The sequence below is a fragment of the Danio rerio genome, chromosome 20, assembly GCF_052040795.2.
Source record: "Danio rerio strain M-AB ecotype USA chromosome 20, GRCz13ab, whole genome shotgun sequence".
NCBI lineage: Eukaryota > Metazoa > Chordata > Actinopteri > Cypriniformes > Danionidae > Danio > Danio rerio.
The window spans coordinates 39,725,921-39,743,866 of record NC_141040.1 but is presented as its reverse complement, the minus strand read 5'-3'; the positions used below and the strand labels follow the sequence as shown (position 1 = coordinate 39,743,866).

General features: G+C 40.7%; 2 protein-coding genes across 2 annotated transcripts in view; both read left to right on the top strand.

Annotated features, from left to right (window-relative positions):
• Positions 1 to 17,946, top strand: part of adgrf3b (adhesion G protein-coupled receptor F3b) — a 671,400-nt gene that overhangs the window by 597,430 nt on the left and 56,024 nt on the right. The window lies entirely within an intron of this gene.
• Positions 1 to 17,946, top strand: part of adgrf6 (adhesion G protein-coupled receptor F6) — a 180,486-nt gene that overhangs the window by 151,118 nt on the left and 11,422 nt on the right. The window contains exons 233-259 of the mRNA XM_087298451.1: positions 1,134 to 1,280; positions 1,413 to 1,559; positions 1,760 to 1,906; positions 2,070 to 2,216; positions 2,423 to 2,569; positions 2,757 to 2,903; positions 3,104 to 3,250; positions 3,414 to 3,560; positions 3,791 to 3,937; positions 4,095 to 4,241; positions 4,442 to 4,588; positions 4,752 to 4,898; positions 5,114 to 5,260; positions 5,411 to 5,557; positions 5,759 to 5,905; positions 6,058 to 6,204; positions 6,414 to 6,557; positions 6,977 to 7,123; positions 13,558 to 13,599; positions 16,545 to 16,601; positions 16,883 to 16,927; positions 17,016 to 17,060; positions 17,150 to 17,194; positions 17,275 to 17,319; positions 17,402 to 17,446; positions 17,527 to 17,580; positions 17,669 to 17,719. Coding sequence (XP_087154577.1) covers positions 1,134 to 1,280; positions 1,413 to 1,559; positions 1,760 to 1,906; positions 2,070 to 2,216; positions 2,423 to 2,569; positions 2,757 to 2,903; positions 3,104 to 3,250; positions 3,414 to 3,560; positions 3,791 to 3,937; positions 4,095 to 4,241; positions 4,442 to 4,588; positions 4,752 to 4,898; positions 5,114 to 5,260; positions 5,411 to 5,557; positions 5,759 to 5,905; positions 6,058 to 6,204; positions 6,414 to 6,557; positions 6,977 to 7,123; positions 13,558 to 13,599; positions 16,545 to 16,601; positions 16,883 to 16,927; positions 17,016 to 17,060; positions 17,150 to 17,194; positions 17,275 to 17,319; positions 17,402 to 17,446; positions 17,527 to 17,580; positions 17,669 to 17,719 — 3,072 coding nt within the window. The remainder of the gene's footprint in view (positions 1 to 1,133; positions 1,281 to 1,412; positions 1,560 to 1,759; positions 1,907 to 2,069; positions 2,217 to 2,422; positions 2,570 to 2,756; positions 2,904 to 3,103; positions 3,251 to 3,413; positions 3,561 to 3,790; positions 3,938 to 4,094; positions 4,242 to 4,441; positions 4,589 to 4,751; positions 4,899 to 5,113; positions 5,261 to 5,410; positions 5,558 to 5,758; positions 5,906 to 6,057; positions 6,205 to 6,413; positions 6,558 to 6,976; positions 7,124 to 13,557; positions 13,600 to 16,544; positions 16,602 to 16,882; positions 16,928 to 17,015; positions 17,061 to 17,149; positions 17,195 to 17,274; positions 17,320 to 17,401; positions 17,447 to 17,526; positions 17,581 to 17,668; positions 17,720 to 17,946) is intronic.

The following is a 17,946-nucleotide window of genomic DNA, read 5'->3' as shown; positions in this document are numbered from 1 at the left end:
CTCTTGTGAAATACAAAACTTATAAATATGTGTAGCAAACTGTGTCATGAAATTAATTTTAATAATTAATAATATCAAGTTATTATTCAGTAAACTGTATAAATATTACAATCAGCTGATCTCATCATGCTCATCTATTAATCTGACTCTTTAATTGCTGTATTCATTCAAAGCAATATAATATGTCTTGGGGAATTAAATAAATAGTTTATAAGTTTGAAAGCAGTTATAATAAAGCAAATAACAAAAGTATTTGTAATATTTAAAGTGATCGTTCTGTGAGTCAAATCAAAGGCAATTCTATCTGGGTATAATATAATATTTAACGACTAATATATAACAAACAAAAACATGTGATACATAAAACACAGAAAATTAAAGAAATATAGAAGGCAAGTAAAGAATGACCATTTTTCACACAGTTAAACCACAATTAACAAGATTCACCAAGATCATGAAACACTTTAAAAGGGGCACAGCTTAAACACATGAAAATATACTTGCATTACTCTCTCTTGTTGTGCGAGCTTCCTGATGCCTGTTAGAACAGGGTTCCCACATTTCTTAAACGTACCTGAATTTAAGACATGCTGTATGGTTTCAAGGCCTGGAAAGTACTTAAAAACAAACATAGAAGCTTGAAAGTTCTTCAGTTAAATTTGAAATGAAATGTGTTTAATATGGTATTTTAACAAAGACTGAATAAAAATGAGAAATTCTTCATTCAAAAGTCTTAAATTTAAAACCTGCACAAGAACTCTGACAAATAACAGATATTTCATTAAAGCTTCAGAAAACGCATTTGAATATTACTAGTATTAATTCAACAAATTTTAATAAAGTTCTTTGAACACTTTCAAAACATCATCGTTGCTCACATGTTTCAATGTAAATGTGAAGTGTAAGTGAAAAGTTAAATAAAGTAAGAACCCTACATACAGTATGCTGGGTGAGAATTATTTTAGTGCTTGATTTAAATTTAGAGTCATTGAAAGTCCTTGAATCTGCTGTTCATGAAAGAGTGGGAACCCTATAGGAACTCATTGTGTCATGAACTCAGAACTCTCACAGTCTTCTAGAATTGCTTAAAATAATAATAATATGTTTTTTAAAATGTTGTATTTTTCCCACAGACATAAATGAATGTCTGATCATTCCATCAATCTGTGGTCCATATTCCAACTGCACAAATGACATAGGAAGCTACAATTGCTCATGTTTGGATGGATTCACTGCAACAAACTCTAATCTCACCATCAGCATCAACAACACATGCAGAGGTTATTTTAAATATTTTATGTCCAATACTTAATAATGAATATTTTTTTATTAAATTTAACGCATACGATCTCTACTTTTTTCCATATTACATTTTAAAAATGCATTTTCCTCATAATTCTCTTTTCATAAAGATGTGGATGAATGTGTTGAGATGTCAAATGTTTGTGGACCAAATTCAAACTGCAGCAACACTATTGGGAGTTACAATTGCTCATGCAGGAGTGGATATAATGTATCAGATCCAAACCTCCCTATAAACAGCAATAACACATGCACAGGTATGATTGACAGATGAAGCACTGAACAGTTTGTGACTGTTTGTTTTTCCAGAATACTGTAATCTTGAACTTTTTCTTTTATTTGTCTGATATTATATTGTGACACACCATCAGTGTTTTGGCTGAACTCCTTGTGGTTTTAATTAGCATTTAAAAAAAAGACTCATTATTACATATTTTTTATATATTTTCCCTATTAGATGTCGATGAATGTTGGTTCAGTCCATCAGTCTGTGGTCCAAACTCCAATTGCACAAATGCCATAGGAAGTTTCAATTGCTCATGCTTGTCTGGATTCACTACAACAAATTCAAGTCTTAACATCAGCAACAACAACATATGCAGAGGTACATTTTATATTCAGTTTTGTGTTTAGTTTTAATTTAAATAATTAAAATGTGTTAGTTTTTACTTTGGACTTTGATACAACACAATGTTACAAATCCTAAAGAATGAGCCTAAACTGACCCTAACTACACTTTTTTTTTCCCAAAATTACTTTTCATAAAGATGTGGATGAATGTGTTGAGATGTCAAATGTCTGTGGTCCCAACTCAAACTGCAGCAACACTATTGGGAGTTACAATTGCTCATGCATGAGTGGATATAATGTATCTGATCCAAACCTCCCTATAAACAGCAATAACACATGCACAGGTATGATTGACAGATGAAGCACTGGACAGTTTGTGACTGTTTGTATTTCCGGAATACTGTAATCTTGAACTTTTTCTATTATTTGTCTGATATTATATTATGGCACACCATTAGTGTTTTGGCCAAACTCATAGTGGGTTTAATTAGCATTTTGAAAAAAAGAATCATTATGATATACTTTTTAATTTTTTTATTTTCTTCCTCAGATGTCGATGAATGTCTGTTCAGTCCATCTATCTGTGGCCCATACTCCAACTGCACTAATGAAATAGGAAGTTTCAATTGCTCATGTTTGTCTGGATTCACTACAACAAATTCAAGTCTTAACTTCAGCAACAACAACACTTGCAGAGGTACATTTTAAATTCACATGTTTTCAGTCTAAAATTTAGTAATGAATTGTAATTTATTGTTTTCAATTTGTACTTTGAAAGCATTCTATTGTAAAACTGCAAAAAATGCAGTTAAACTGACCAAATCTCTACATTTTACATATTACATTAACATTTGCATTTTCCACATAATTCTCTTTTAATAAAGATGTGGATGAATGTGTTGAGATGTCAAATGTTTGTGGACCAAATTCAAACTGCAGCAACACTATTGGGAGTTACAATTGCTCATGCATGAGTGGATATAATGTATCAGATCCAAACCTCCCTATAAACAGCAATAACACATGCACAGGTATGATTGACAGATGAAGCACTGAACAGTTTGTGACTGTTTGTTTTTCCAGAATACTGTAATCTTAAACTTTTTCTCTTATTTGTTTGATATTATATTGTGACACACCATCAGTGTTTTGGCTGAACTCCTAGTGGTTTTAATTAGCATTTTTAAAAAAAGACTCATTATTACATATTTTAATATATTTTCCCTATTAGATGTCAATGAATGTCTGTTCAGTCCATCAGTCTGTGGTCCAAACTCCAATTGCACTAATGAAATAGGAAGTTTCAATTGCTCATGCTTGTCTGGATTCACTACAACAAATTCAAGTCTTAACATCAGCAACAACAACATATGCAGAGGTACATTTTATATTCAGTTTTGTGTTTAGTTTAAATTTAAATAATTAAAATGTGTTAGTTTTTACTTTGGACTTTGATACAACACAAATTTACAAATCCTAAAGAATCAGCCTAAACTGACCCTAACTACACTTTTTTTCCCCCAAAATTACTTTTAATAAAGATGTGGATGAATGTGTTGAGATGTCAAATGTCTGTGGTCCCAACTCAAACTGCAGCAACACTATTGGGAGTTACAATTGCTCATGCATGAGTGGATATAATGTATCAGATCCAAACCTCCCTATAAACAGCAATAACACATGCACAGGTATGATTGACAGATGAAGCCGTGAAAAGTTTGTTGCTATTTGTATTTTGTACTTTTTAAAATATTTTATGTCTGATATTCATAAATGTTTGAAATCATCATTATCAGTATTCTGGCTGAACTCTTACTGTCTTCATGATAATAATATTTAAAAATAATGATATTGATGATGAGGATGATGATGATGATGATGATGATGTTTTTAAAAAATATTGTATTTGCTCCCTCAGATATAAATGAATGTCTGTTCAGTCCATCGATCTGTGGTCCAAATTCCAACTGCACAAATCTAATAGGAAGTTACAATTGCTCATGTTTGTCTGGATTCACTGCAACAAACTCGAATCTCACCATCAGCGTCAGCAACACATGCAGAGGTACATTTAATGCTTAGATATGTGTAACTCTATACTTTAGTTAGTTTGAAATAGCCATTTTTACTTTGTAAGCAGCAAAAAAAAAAAAAAAAACCTGATTAAACTAATCCAAACTGACTGCACTTTCTCTAACTTTATTTTAAATCTATTAATATAGATGTGGATGAATGTGTTGAGATGTCAAATGTTTGTGGACCAAATTCAAACTGCAGCAACACTATTGGGAGTTACAATTGCTCATGCATGAGTGGATATAATGTATCAGATCCAAACCTCCCTATAAACAGCAATAACACATGCACAGGTATGATTGACAGATGAAGCACTGGACAGTTTGTTACTGTTTGTTTTTCCAGAATACTGTAATCTTGAACTTTTTCTCTTATTTGTCTGATATTATATTGGGACACACTATCAGTGTTTTGGCTGAACTCCTAGTGGTTTTAATTAGCATTTTTAAAAAAAGACTCATTATTACATATTTTAATATATTTTCCCTATTAGATGTCGATGAATGTTGGTTCAGTCCATCAGTCTGTGGTCCAAACTCCAACTGCACAAATGCCATAGGAAGTTTCAATTGCTCATGCTTGTCTGGATTCACTACAACAAATTCAAGTCTTAACATCAGCAACAACAACATATGCAGAGGTACATTTTATATTCAGTTTTGTGTTTAGTTTAAATTTAAATAATTAAAATGTGTTAGTTTTTACTTTGGACTTTGATACAACTCAAATTTACAAATCCTAAAGAATCAGCCTAAACTGACCCTAACTACACTTTTTCCCCCCCAAAATTACTTTTAATAAAGATGTGGATGAATGTGTTGAGATGTCAAATGTCTGTGGTCCCAACTCAAACTGCAGCAACACTATTGGGAGTTACAATTGCTCATGCATGAGTGGATATAATGTATCAGATCCAAACCTCCCTATAAACAGCAATAACACATGCACAGGTATGATTGACAGATGAAGCCGTGAAAAGTTTGTTGCTATTTGTATTTTGTACTTTTTAAAATATTTTATGTCTGATATTCATAAATGTTTGAAATCATCATTATCAGTATTCTGGCTGAACTCTTACTGTCTTCATGATAATAATATTTAAAAATAATGATATTGATGATGATGATGATGATGTTTTTAAAAAATATTGTATTTGCTCCCTCAGATATAAATGAATGTCTGTTCAATCCATCAATCTGTGGTCCAAATTCCAACTGCACAAATCTAATAGGAAGTTACAATTGCTCATGTTTGTCTGGATTCACTGCAACAAACTCGAATCTCACCATCAGCATCAGCAACACATGCAGAGGTACATTTAATGCTTAGATATGTGTAACTCTATACTTTAGTTAGCTTGAATTAGCCATTTTTACTTTGTAAGCAGCAAAAAAAAAACCTGATTAAACTAATCCAAACTGACTGCACTTTCTCTAACTTTATTTTAAATCTATTAATATAGATGTGGATGAATGTGTTGAGATGTCAAATGTTTGTGGACCAAATTCAAACTGCAGCAACACTATTGGGAGTTACAATTGCTCATGCAGGAGTGGATATAATGTATCAGAGCCAAACCTCCCTATAAACAGCAATAACACATGCACAGGTATGATTGACAGATGAAGCACTGGACAGTTTGTTACTGTTTGTTTTTCCAGAATACTGTAATCTTGAACTTTTTCTCTTATTTGTCTGATATTATATTGTGACACACCATCAGTGTTTTGGCCGAACTCCTTGTGGTTTTAATTAGCATTTTTAAAAAAAGACTCATTATTACATATTTTTAAAATATTTTCCCCATTAGATGTCGATGAATGTCTGTTAAGTCCATCAGTCTGTGGTCCAAACTCCAACTGCACAAATCTAATAGGAAGTTACAATTGCTCATGTTTGTCTGGATTCACTGCAACAAACTCGAATCTCACCATCAGCATCAGCAACACATGCAGAGGTACATTTAATGCTTAGATATGTGTAACTCTATACTTTAGTTAGTTTGAATTAGCCATTTTTACTTTGTAAGCAGCAAAAAAAAAAAACCTGATTAAACTGATCCAAACTGACTGCACTTTCTCTAACTTTATTTTAAATCTATTAATATAGATGTGGATGAATGTGTTGAGATGTCAAATGTTTGTGGACCAAATTCAAACTGCAGCAACACTATTGGGAGTTACAATTGCTCATGCAGGAGTGGATATAATGTATCAGAGCCAACCCTCCCTATAAACAGCAATAACACATGCACAGGTATGATTGACAGATGAAGCACTGGACAGTTTGTTACTGTTTGTATTCCCGGAATACTGTAATCTTGAACTTTTTCTATTATTTGTCTGATACTATATTGTGACACACCATCAATGTTTTGGCCGAACTCCTTGTGGTTTTAATTAGCATTTAAAAAAAAAAAAAAAAAGACTCAATATTACATATTTTTAAAATATTTTCCCCATTAGATGTCGATGAATGTCTGTTAAGTCCATCAGTCTGTGGTCCAAACTCCAACTGCACAAATGCCATAGGAAGTTACAATTGCTCATGCTTGTCTGGATTCACTACAAATTCAAGTCTTAACATCAGCAACAACAACACTTGCAGAGGTACATTTTAAATTCAGATTTTTTTCAGTCTAAAACTTAGTAATGAATTGTAATTTATTGTTTTCAATTTGTACTTCGAAAGCATTCTATTGTAAAACTGCAAAAAATGAAATTAAACTTACTCAAACTCTATGTTTTCCATATTACATTTAAATTTTCCACATAATTCTCTTTTAACAAAGACGTGAATGAATGTTTTGAGATGTTAGATGTCTGTGGTCCAAACTCAATCTGCAACAACACTATTGGGAGTTACAATTGCTCATGCCTGAGTGGATCAACTGACGTTTTTAATTATTTTGTCAGATATTTGTTCATTCAATATTTAAATCTAACCCTTAGTTCTGCCATTTTAATATAATGTAATTCCACTTTTTATAAATAATGGCTTGTTTTAATACTATTGTATCTCCCTGTAGATATAGATGAATGTCTCTTCAGTCCATCAGTCTGTGGTCCAAACTCAACCTGCAACAACACTATTGGGAGTTACAATTGCTCATGCATGAGTGGATATAATGTAACTGATCCAACCCTCCCTATAAACAGCAATAACACGTGCACAGGTACAGTATTTGTATATAAATACTATTTGTATTCCCTAAATCATGTACTTACTCAAGTATTTTATATCGGATATTGATGAATGTTTTAAATTGACAATAGTGTTTTGGTCGAACTCTTACTGTTTTGTTTAGAATTGCATAAAAGGGGATAATTTGAGTTTGAGTTTTAGATTCATTTAAATGTAAATTTTTTATAATTAATTGCTTAGTAGAATTTGATTGTTGGAGTTTAAGAAATTTATTTCATTTTCCTGTCATCACTGTGATTTGTTCCCCTTCGGGGGGAACTTCAGCACTATAAGTGGATTTGATGTTCTAAATCCACGTATGGGAGATTCGGTTCAGAAGCTACTCGTCTGAAAGAGTATTGAACGGGCCAATGAAAGCAATGAATTGGCAGCGTAAGCCTGAGCAGGTGTGCTGCATTGCCAATTAACTGAGCATATAAGCACACCTGGCGCCAGCAGACGCTATCCTTTTCGCTTCAGAGACTTTTCTGATCGAGTTCATGAGGGTTTCTCTTGCTGAGCTACAGCCACATCGAGCGAACGAGTGTCTCCCGGTCCAGAGCGAGTCCACGCAGCGGCAGACGGTCGAGCTGGGTTTCTTCCTTGCCTGGCGTCCCTTTGGGTCCGGTCCTCCAGAGCGGTGCGTATTGTTGCAAAGCATCCTAAAAGAGCAACAAAGTCGTGCAGCACGTCCTTTTCAGGACGGCGCTCCGACTGTGCGTTTCTGGTTGCAGGGGTTTCCTGGCTCCGGATGATGGGCACGTTCACTGCATTACATGTTTGGGGGTCCAGCATGTTAATGTGGTGCTCGGGGGCGGTTCATGTTGTCACTACGATGCCATGACCGTCGCGCAGTTGAGATCGCAGCTAACTTTCGTGAGAGAGCGAGCCACCCCAGTCACCTCCTGCTCTGCAGCAGGCGCTCGGGCAGATCTGAGGGTTCCAGCGAAAGATAATCCGCCGCCTAAGGGCTCGCGGACCTCTCGCTCCTCCAAGCGCTCCATCCAAGCTTCGGGCGCTGGGAGTGATCCGTCTAATCAGATGGTAGCTCTCACGCTCGCTGACACCGGAGATCAGATTTCCTCCGCGGCATCGGAGGGTGGGCTTTCATTGTCCGACGATGATCTGGACCCACTCGCCCCCTTCGGGCAGGTGAGCGCTGTCAAAACGGATACTGAAACGGACGTGTTAGCCGTGCTTTCCCAGGCTGCTTCGGCCGTGGGTTGGAGATGGTTTATCCCCCAGCTCTGCGGCCGGACTGACTAGAGGGGCGTTCCCTTCTTCCCAGCGACGCACAGTAGGCTCACGCGGTCTTAAAGAGCACCTTTTTTCTGCTCGTGCTGCGTGTCCCTCCACCCTCACCACTCTTGGTGGTGGAGCGGCCAGGAGGTATGTGGCGATTCCTCAGGTTGAGTGTGCGATGGCGGTTAATCCGCGCGGCGCCTCTTCTTGGCGGGGTCTGCCTCGTCTCCCATCCAAAGCCTGTGAGTTTTCGGCTCCCTCGGAGCTAGAGCTTACAAAGCTACAGACCAGGCTGCATCCGCCTTGCATGCGATAGCCACCTGGCCGAGCTGCACGAGGGTGGGTCCAACCCAGGCTTATGAGCTTCGCACCGCAGCCGACTAAGCTCTTCTGACTACTAAGTCCACTGCGTGTGCTTTGGGGAGGATGATGTCCACACTAGTGGTCCAGGAGCCCCACCTCTAACTAGAACCTGGTTGATATGCGCGAAGTTGACAAAGTCCGCTTTCTTGACTCGCCCATATCCCAAGCTGGTCGGTGACACAGTCTGCGAATTCACCCAGGAATTCGAGGCAGTGAAAGAGCAGTCCGATGGGTGATGTCTAATCGGCGGCCCCGTAAGCCCGCTCCGCCCGCCGTGCCATCCATACCTGCTCCTCGCCGAAGGCGCCCGCCTACAGGAGCTGCACCGACTCGGCACTCGCCACTGGCGAAGCGAGCGCGTCGAGCACCTCGGAAGCAGGCAACTCCCCCTGCCCAGAACGCCGCTAAGTCCAGCAAGGGACCGCGAAGCGTCCCTGGGACAGGTCATCTGGAGAGGAGGGAACTTGCTCTTTCCCCGCTGGGGGGCGGGGCGCCATTTTTAACGGCACCTTTTTACTGCCATGAAATGAAAGGGCACTTTTCCACTCCCCTGGAGGTGACAGCCCGAAATCTGCCAGTTTGAGCTCAGCTCGTAGGTTCGGTGCACTCCGCCAGTAGCTCACGAGCACTGCAGGCCCTGCCAGTCTGGGACGCGCCGCCTCTCAGCTCGCAGGGTCTGCATGCTCCGCCAGCAGCTCACGGGCGCTGGGGGGACGGTCTCCCTTCTCCCAGCCCCCAAGCCCCCCCTCCGGAGTCAGGGTGCGGAGCCAGAGCGAATCGCTCTTCTCCAGCTCTTCTGTGGGACCCTAGCGCTCCCTGGATTAGCACACCCGCTCCGCGCTGCCCCTCCGCGGGTACGTCAACGATTGCTGCGATGACGTCATTAGCGAGGGCTCTGCCTGCCTGGTTAGCGCAGGCCAGCCCCTCGCTATGGCTCATACGCACAATCAGACTCGGCTACGAACTGCAGTTCACGAAACAGCCTCCCAAGTTTACGGGCGTGTATTCACCAGGGTCAATCCTCTGTCCGCCCCTGTCTTGCGAGAGGAGATTGCTGCCCTCCTGGCGAAGGGTGCAATTGAGCCGGTACCTCCAGCCGAGATGGAGAGCGGGTTTTACAGCCCGTACTTCATCGTACCCAAAAAGAGCGGTGGGTCATGGCCAATCCTAGATCTGCACGTTTTGAATCGCTGCCTTCACAAGCTGTCGTTCAGAATGCTTACGCAGAAGCGCATCCTCTGATGCGTCCGCCCTCAGGATTGGTTTGCAGCCATAGACCTGAAGGACGCGTATTTTCATGTCTCCATTCTTCCACGCCACCGTCAGCTTCTGCGGTTTGCGTTCGAAGGTCGAGCGTGGCAGTACAAGGTCCTCCCCTTCGGGCTCTCTCTGTCTCCGCGGGTCTTCACCAAACTCGCGGAGGGTGCCCTAGCGCCCCTTCGGCTCGCGGGCATCAGCGTACTCAATTATCTCGATGATTGGCTAATTTTAGCCACTCTCGGGAGCAATTGACTGCGCACAGAGACGAGGTGCTCCGCATCTTCGCCTATTGGGGTTGCAGGTCAACTGGGAAAAGAGCAAACTCGCCCCGGTGCAGAGGATCTCTTTTCTCGGAATGGAGCTGGACTCGGTCACCATGGTAGCGCGCCTCTCCGGAGAGCGCGCTCGCCTGCTGCTGAACTGTCTGAGGGAGCTCGACAGCAAATTAGTGGTCCCACTCAAATATTTTCAGAGGCTCCTAGGGCATATGGCTTCCGCCGCGGTTGTCACGCCGCTCGGACTGCTCCATATGAGACCACTTCAGCACTGGCTTCTAGATCGAGTTCCAAGACGCGCATGGCATGCGGGCACACCGAGTCTCTGTTACTGCGCTGTGTCGCCGCACCCTCAGCCCCTGGAACGACCCCTCGCTCCTGCAGGTCGGTGTGCCTCTGGGACAGGCGTCCAGTCATGTTGTTGTCTTAACAGATGCTTCCAGCACAGGCTGGGGAGCCGTGTGTCGCAGGCATGCAGCTGCGGGCCTGTGGGTAGGTGCCCAGCTGCATTGGCATATCAATCACCTAAAGATGTTGGCAGTGTTCCTTGCTCTCCGCCGTTTTTCTCCGGTGCTAGAGCAGCAACACGTGCTGGTCAGGACAGACAGTACGGCGGCGGCAGCGTATATCAACCGCATGGGGGGGGTATGCGCTCTCGGCGCATGTCTCAGCTCGCCCGCTGTCTGCTCCTCTGGAGTCACCCGCGGCTGAAGTCGCTGCGCGCCATTTACATCCCAGGTATGCTCAACCGTGCAGCCGATGTGCTCTCACGGCAGCAGATTCACTATGGAGAATGGAGACTCCACCCCAAGTCTGTCCAGCTGATATGGGCGCGATTCGGGGAGGCCCACATCGATCTGTTGCTTCCCCTGAGAGCGATCATTGCCAGCTGTTTTATTCCCTGACCGAGGGCACTCTCGGCACGGACGCACTGGCCTACAGCTGGCCTCGGGGCATACGCAAGTATGCGTTTCCCCCAGTGAGCCTGATCGCACAGCTACTGTGCAAGGTCAGGAAGGATTAGGAGCAGGTTCTGTTAGTTGCGCCCCTCTGGCCCAACCGGACCTGGATATCAGAGCTCTCCCTCCTCGCGACGGCCCTCCCTTGGCAGATCCCTTTGAGAAAGGACCTACTTTCTCAGGGACAAGGCACCATCTGGCACCCTCGCCCCGATCTGGAACCTCCACGTGTGGTCCATAGACGCGAGGAAGACTTAGGTAACCTGCCGCCCGCGGTGGTTAATACCATCACTCAGGCTAGAGCCCCCTCCATGAGGCGCGCCTATGCCCTGAAGTGGAGTCTATTCACTGAATGGTGTGTCTCTCGTAGAGAAGACCCCCCGATCTTGCCAGATCAATGTTGTGCTCTCTTTCCTTCAGAGAAGCTGGATAGCAGGCTGTCGCCCTCCTCTCTCAAGGTTACGTTGCCGCCATCTCCGCTCACCATGATGCGGTGTCTGGCGGCACCGTGGGAAAGCATAACCTCATCATCCGGTTCCTCAGAGGAGCTAGGCGAATTAATCCAACTCGCCCCCCTCTCACGCCCTCTTGGGATCTTGCCCTAGTTCTCACGAGCTTGCGATTTGATCCCTTCGAGCCGCTCGATTCAGTATCCTTAAGATTCTGTCCCTGAAGACAGCTCTGCTGGTCGCGTTGGCCTCGGGGACCTGGAGGCATTTCGGTCAGTGACTCGTGCCTGGAATTCGGGCCGGATTTTCTCACGTTATCCTGAGACCCCGCCCGGGTTATGTGCCCAAAGTTCCTACCACTCCCTTTAGAGATTAGGTAGTAACCCTGCAAGCGCTGCCCCAGGAGGAGGCAGACCCAGCCCTTTCTTTACTTGTCCAGTCGCGCCTTGCGCGTTTATGTGGACCGTACTCAGTACTTTAGATCTTCTGAGCAGCTCTTTGTCTGTTATGGTGGACGGCAGCAGGGAAGTGCAGTGTCTAAACAACATTTATCCCACTGGATTGTGGAGGCCATTTCATGTGCTTATTTGAGCAGAGGTCAGCCGCGCCCCCCGGGAGTGCGTGCGCACTCCACTCGGAGCGTTGCATCCTCTTGGGTGTGTGCGCGCGGCGCTTCTTTAACAGACATTTGTAGAGCTGCGAGCTGGGCGACACCCAACACATTTGCAAGGTTTTACAATCTGCGAGTGGAGCCGGTTTCCTCAAGGGTGTTAGGGACCTTTGGTGATTGAGGAAACAACACGGTGGGTGTTGTAGCACGCTTGCGGTGCCTTTTTTCCCTAACACAGAGAGATGTGCACCCTCCTGTCTGTCAGTAAAGTTCCCCATTCGGTGAGCCCTGCAGATTCCTCCGAGGCCCCCAGCACTGACTCAGCAGAGGAGTCACTCGCTGGCCCACTCCGTTAGGTCTGCCCGTTGGTCAGCCCGTGTTTTTGGGTACAGGTGCCTGCTATGGCTGATCCCTGCTGGTGATCCCCATATGCTTTTCCGCCACGGTCAAGTTCTCCCCCCTGGGTGGACCCGTGCTTTCCCTATCCGCTAACCACCTTCTTATGCGCACTCCCCCTTTCAGGGTTAGTCCATATGTAATTCCATTTGTCTCCCTATTGGGTGCGGATGGTCTCCGCAGCGTCCTCCCTACTGGAATGGCACGCTTCCCAACGTACTGTCGTATATTCCTAGAATTATCTAGACGCTAGCGACTCCCGAAAAATATACCTATTCCGTAAAGCTTCTTTTGAAGTGGGGATAAGTTAGGGCCAAGGGCACGTTGGAGGACCGCGCCTCCCATGATTTGGGTGCGTCACGCTTGCCTGACCGCTCTCTCATGGTGGGTGTTGGTAAGGTGCAGTCATTATGGCGCTTTCAATGGGCTCCCATACGTGGATTTAGAACATCAAATCCACTTATAGTGCTGAAGTTCCCCCGAAGGGGAACGTTCGAGGTTACTAAAGTAACCCTTCGTTCCCCGAGGAGGGGAACAGAAGCACTATACTCCGTCGCCATAATGACTGTCCCTTAGCTGTTAAAAGTCTCTTCAGCTTAAAAAGGATAGCGTCTGCTGGCACCAGGTGTGCTTATATGCTCAGTTAATTGGCGATGCAGCACACCTGCGCAGGCTTGCGCTGCCAATTCATTGCTTACATTGGCCCGTTCAATACTCTTTCAGACGAGAAGCTTCTGAACCGAATCTCCCATACGTGGATTTAGAACATCAAATCCACTTATAGTGCTTCCGTTCCCCTCCTCGGGGAACGAAGGGTTACTTTAGTAACCTTGAACGTTTTATTGCATAATATTCCCAATTTTTATCAACAGCTGTGCCAATACCAACTATTCTACCTACATCTACTACAGCAGGTATAGTTATGTTATGTTTTGATATCAGTTTTACATTCTAAAGCATTAAACACATTTTTATGGGTGGTACTCATTTAAGACTTGAAAGAAACTGGCCACTATTATGATTAAATAACAATTCTATTTTTGTGTAATAAACTAACTTTCGACTCCCCTGTCAGTTCACACGGTGAATTGTTTTGAAAGTTTCAAATATTAAGAAATGGCAACCAAAGTAATTCATCCATAAATGTTTGGGTCAAATCCTGAATTTCATAATGATGAACAGACTACACCTCAAAAACCATGTATACTTCAGCCCAGAGGTCATGCTAAATTAATGTTCCATCAATAGAAGATTATTTATTTATTTATTTATTTATTTACTTATTTATTTTTTTGCTGTGATGGAAAAATCTGATGGTTGTTCATCATTTTGCCAGATTGCACAGACAATATGCTCCATATTAGGCTTTTTAATAATGTTCTTGATGAAAAGAAAACACTGATTAAAACAGTTCACTGCACATAATATTGCAATTTTAAACTTAAATCAAGTGTCTATCAGACTACACTGAACACTTGACACAACGCAGAGCTCTTTTGAATGGTACTCTGAAAGTGGTATTTTATATGGGTCAAAGACATTTACATTACAGATTTGAATTAAGTTCAGTTTAACATTATCTTGTTGACTACATGGCTGTTTAATATTTTATTCTTATGAGATTTTGTAATACTTATTGTGAAGTACAATGAGGCTGTGTTTAAGGATGCTGACAATGACTAGGTTTACATGGACATCAGTAATCAAATTATTTGCCTTAATCAAATAAAGCCAGTAATATTATTTGGTGTTTACATGAGTTTCTTTTTTAATGTTCCTTTCATGATCCCTTTTTACATAATTTGATTAACATCAATGCTATTCACATTTCCTACAGAGTTTCATGTAGTTTCACAGTTTCACTTTCATTCAGGAACATTTCATTCATGCCCCTGTGTAGCGTAATGTTTTCTGAGTTGTGTTGAATTCACTGACACATCATACAAATCCTTGCTTTTATATCACATCTTCGTTTATTCTGGATAACACAAAGGAACATATAAGAGGACTTGTGCATCCTAACAGCATGTAGTGATGTATTCACTCGCACTATTAGAGAAAAATAAGAAACATAACAAAACATAATGAGAAATAATTGACCAGCCTTTGTGTTTACATCACAAAAATGCCTTAGATCACAATTATACAGTTACATCATCAAGATTCATTAGTTAAACAAAATATCACACTCGTTAAGTCACTGCATACACTTGTGAGACGTACCGCTGCTGGATCTCATGCAGACTGGGGAGAAGCAAAGCACGCGCACTCCCTAAATCAACATGGAGACAGGAAACGCCAAATATGGTCTTGACAAGTTTAATCACAAAATAGCGAATATTTTTACCTTTCTGTTTTGCACCTGCTACACCTGCATAGTGATGGGACGTTTGGATCATTTTACTGACTAGGACCTTTCTCGTTAATCAATCTTTTTTGCATCATTTCATTCAATTTTTTTCCAAAATAACATTAAAATGTTATGAGATGGTTTCAAATACATCTACAACTAGCCCAAATGTTGATCACAACACTACATACAAGCAGGGCTCTAAAGCGGTTCAAGGAACGAAAATAAAAAACTGAAACAAATGACATTTTGCATTAACAAAAACAAAAACTAAAAAAATCACGTCTTTGAATTTGAGTTGTTTGTTCAACACTGACAGTCTCATATAAGTTTAACTAATAAAAAATCAAGTTAAATAAAAGAAATAAATAAAAAGTGCTTTCAATGTATTACCTTATATAATTTCCCTTCAATTGTGTGTGTGTGTGTGTGTGTGTGTGTGTGTGTGTGTGTGTGTGTGTGTGTGTGTGTGTGTGTGTGTGTGTGTGTGTGTGTGTGTGTGTGTATTTTCTAATGTTCTAAGTTTCTGCAATCTATTGTTAATTTAAAAAAAAATTTAATATATGTAAAAAAAATATATAAAAATCTTAACTAATGCTTACAGTTTTTGATTTTTTAATCTGATTAAGGTCATAATCAAACTAAACAGAAATGGAATTAAAACATGTGGAGTATGCTGATTTTAGTGGCATTATTGAAGTGCAGCACAGACATGTAAACACTGCAACCAAACTATTACCTTCGTGAAAAAAATTTTGCCACTATTTGCAACAGGATATTCTATACACATGGCTGTTTGACACTATTCTCTGCACCTACCTAATGAGTGAAGGACCAGAGACACCTGCATCACGAAATGTGAAGGTTTTTCATACGATATCAAATTTCATTAAAACAACACTCTTCCAGCAGTTCATACTTGCATCCAATATCTCGTTTGTCATAGGGGGCATGCATGAAATGTTTCTGAATGAAAGTGAAAGTGCCAGACTGCAGTTAAAGTCGACAAATTAAAAATGAAACACCCAAAATTGCATGAAACTCTGGAGGAAATGTGGATAGCATGGTGACGCAATGACGTTAATCGAATTATGTGCTATAACATGTAAAATGGGATCATGACAGGAACATAAAGCAACTCATATAAACACCTTAATCATATGATCATTGTCTTATTCAGAATAAGGCAAATAATTTGATTACTGATGTCCATGTAAACGTAGTCAATGTGTCTTGTTTGAACCAGAAATTGGTTGTCGAAGTAGAAGTTGATTTTCAATTCATGACCCCTTTAAATAATGTCTGAAAAAGTTGCTTTTTTTTCATTTACATTTTACTTCACAAATTTAACTTCACAACCTACTATACACAACTACTTCACAACTAACTATTAAAACAAAAACAACTGGATGGATGGTTGGATGGATGGATGGATGGATGGATGGATGGATGGATGGATGGATAGATATGTTTTGTTTAACTTTTTCTGCTGTCTTTTGGTGTTTCTAGAATCTACAACGACTTCAACAACTACTGAACCTTCAACAACAACTTCTACATCAACAGGTACAAACTGCAAAACAAACAAAAACAATCATACACCATACCATAAAAGTCATCTTTGTAAGCAAGAAATGTAATTTTACAATGAAACATAATACATTTTACAGACTATTGTTCTCACTACATCTAATACAACAGGCATATACTGTTGAGTAAAATTTAAAAGTTATAAGTTTATACTTCAATAATAGAATAAAAATAATATTTCATTTTCATACTAAAGAAGTGTGGTGTATAGACATTTTAAAGCAAAAATGTGCAAATGTTTGTCGTTTTAACCACAGCTGCTCCAACAACTACTACCCCTGAAACTACAACTACTACAACACGTATGTACTGTACATTAAAAAAAGACATGCTATACCATTACAACTTGAAATGGCTCATATTTATTCAGGTGTTTCTGTTTGCCAACAGCTGTTCCAACAACCACTACCCCTGAAACTACAACTACTACAACACGTATGTACAGTACATTAAAAAAAAGACCTGCTATACCATTACATCTTGAAATGGCTCATATTTATTTAGGTGTTTCTGTTTGCCAACAGCTGCTCCAACAACTACTACCCCTGAAACTACAACTACTCCAACACGTATGTTCATTAAAACAAAACTGCTATACCATTACATCTTGAAATGATTCATATATATTTGTGTTTTTATTGGCCAACAGCTATTCCAACAAGCACTACCCCTGAAACTACAACTACTCCAACACGTATGTACATTAAAAAAGATGTGACAAACCATTACATTTTGCAATGATGCATATATATTTAGGTGTTTCTATTTGCCAACAGCTATTCCATCAAGCACTACCCCTGAAACTACAACTACTCCAACGCGTATGTACATTAAAATGAAACTGACATACTATTTCATCTTGGAATGATTCATATATTTAGGTGTTTCTATTTGCCAACAGCTGTTCCAACAACCACTACTGTACCTGTACCTACAACTACATCTACTACTCCAAGTATGTAATATAAAAAGGAACTGGTATACCATAACATTTTGAAATGATAAATATTTTATTGAAGTTTTTTTTTTTTTTCTTTCAACAGTAGTTCCAAAACCTACTGCTGCACCTGTAATTCCAGCTACTACTACACCAGGTATTTAATATAAAAAGAACTGATATATCATTACATTTTGAAATTATGAATATTTATTTTGGTGTTTCTTTTCAACAAAAGCTACTGGCCTATAATTGTGCATACATATACCACAGGAAAGATGTGTAGTAAAAATGGATATTGCATGAAACCCATAATCTTAAATGCATGGGCAAACATTATATTGACACATTTGATTTGATTTGATGTACATCTAACTTAAACCA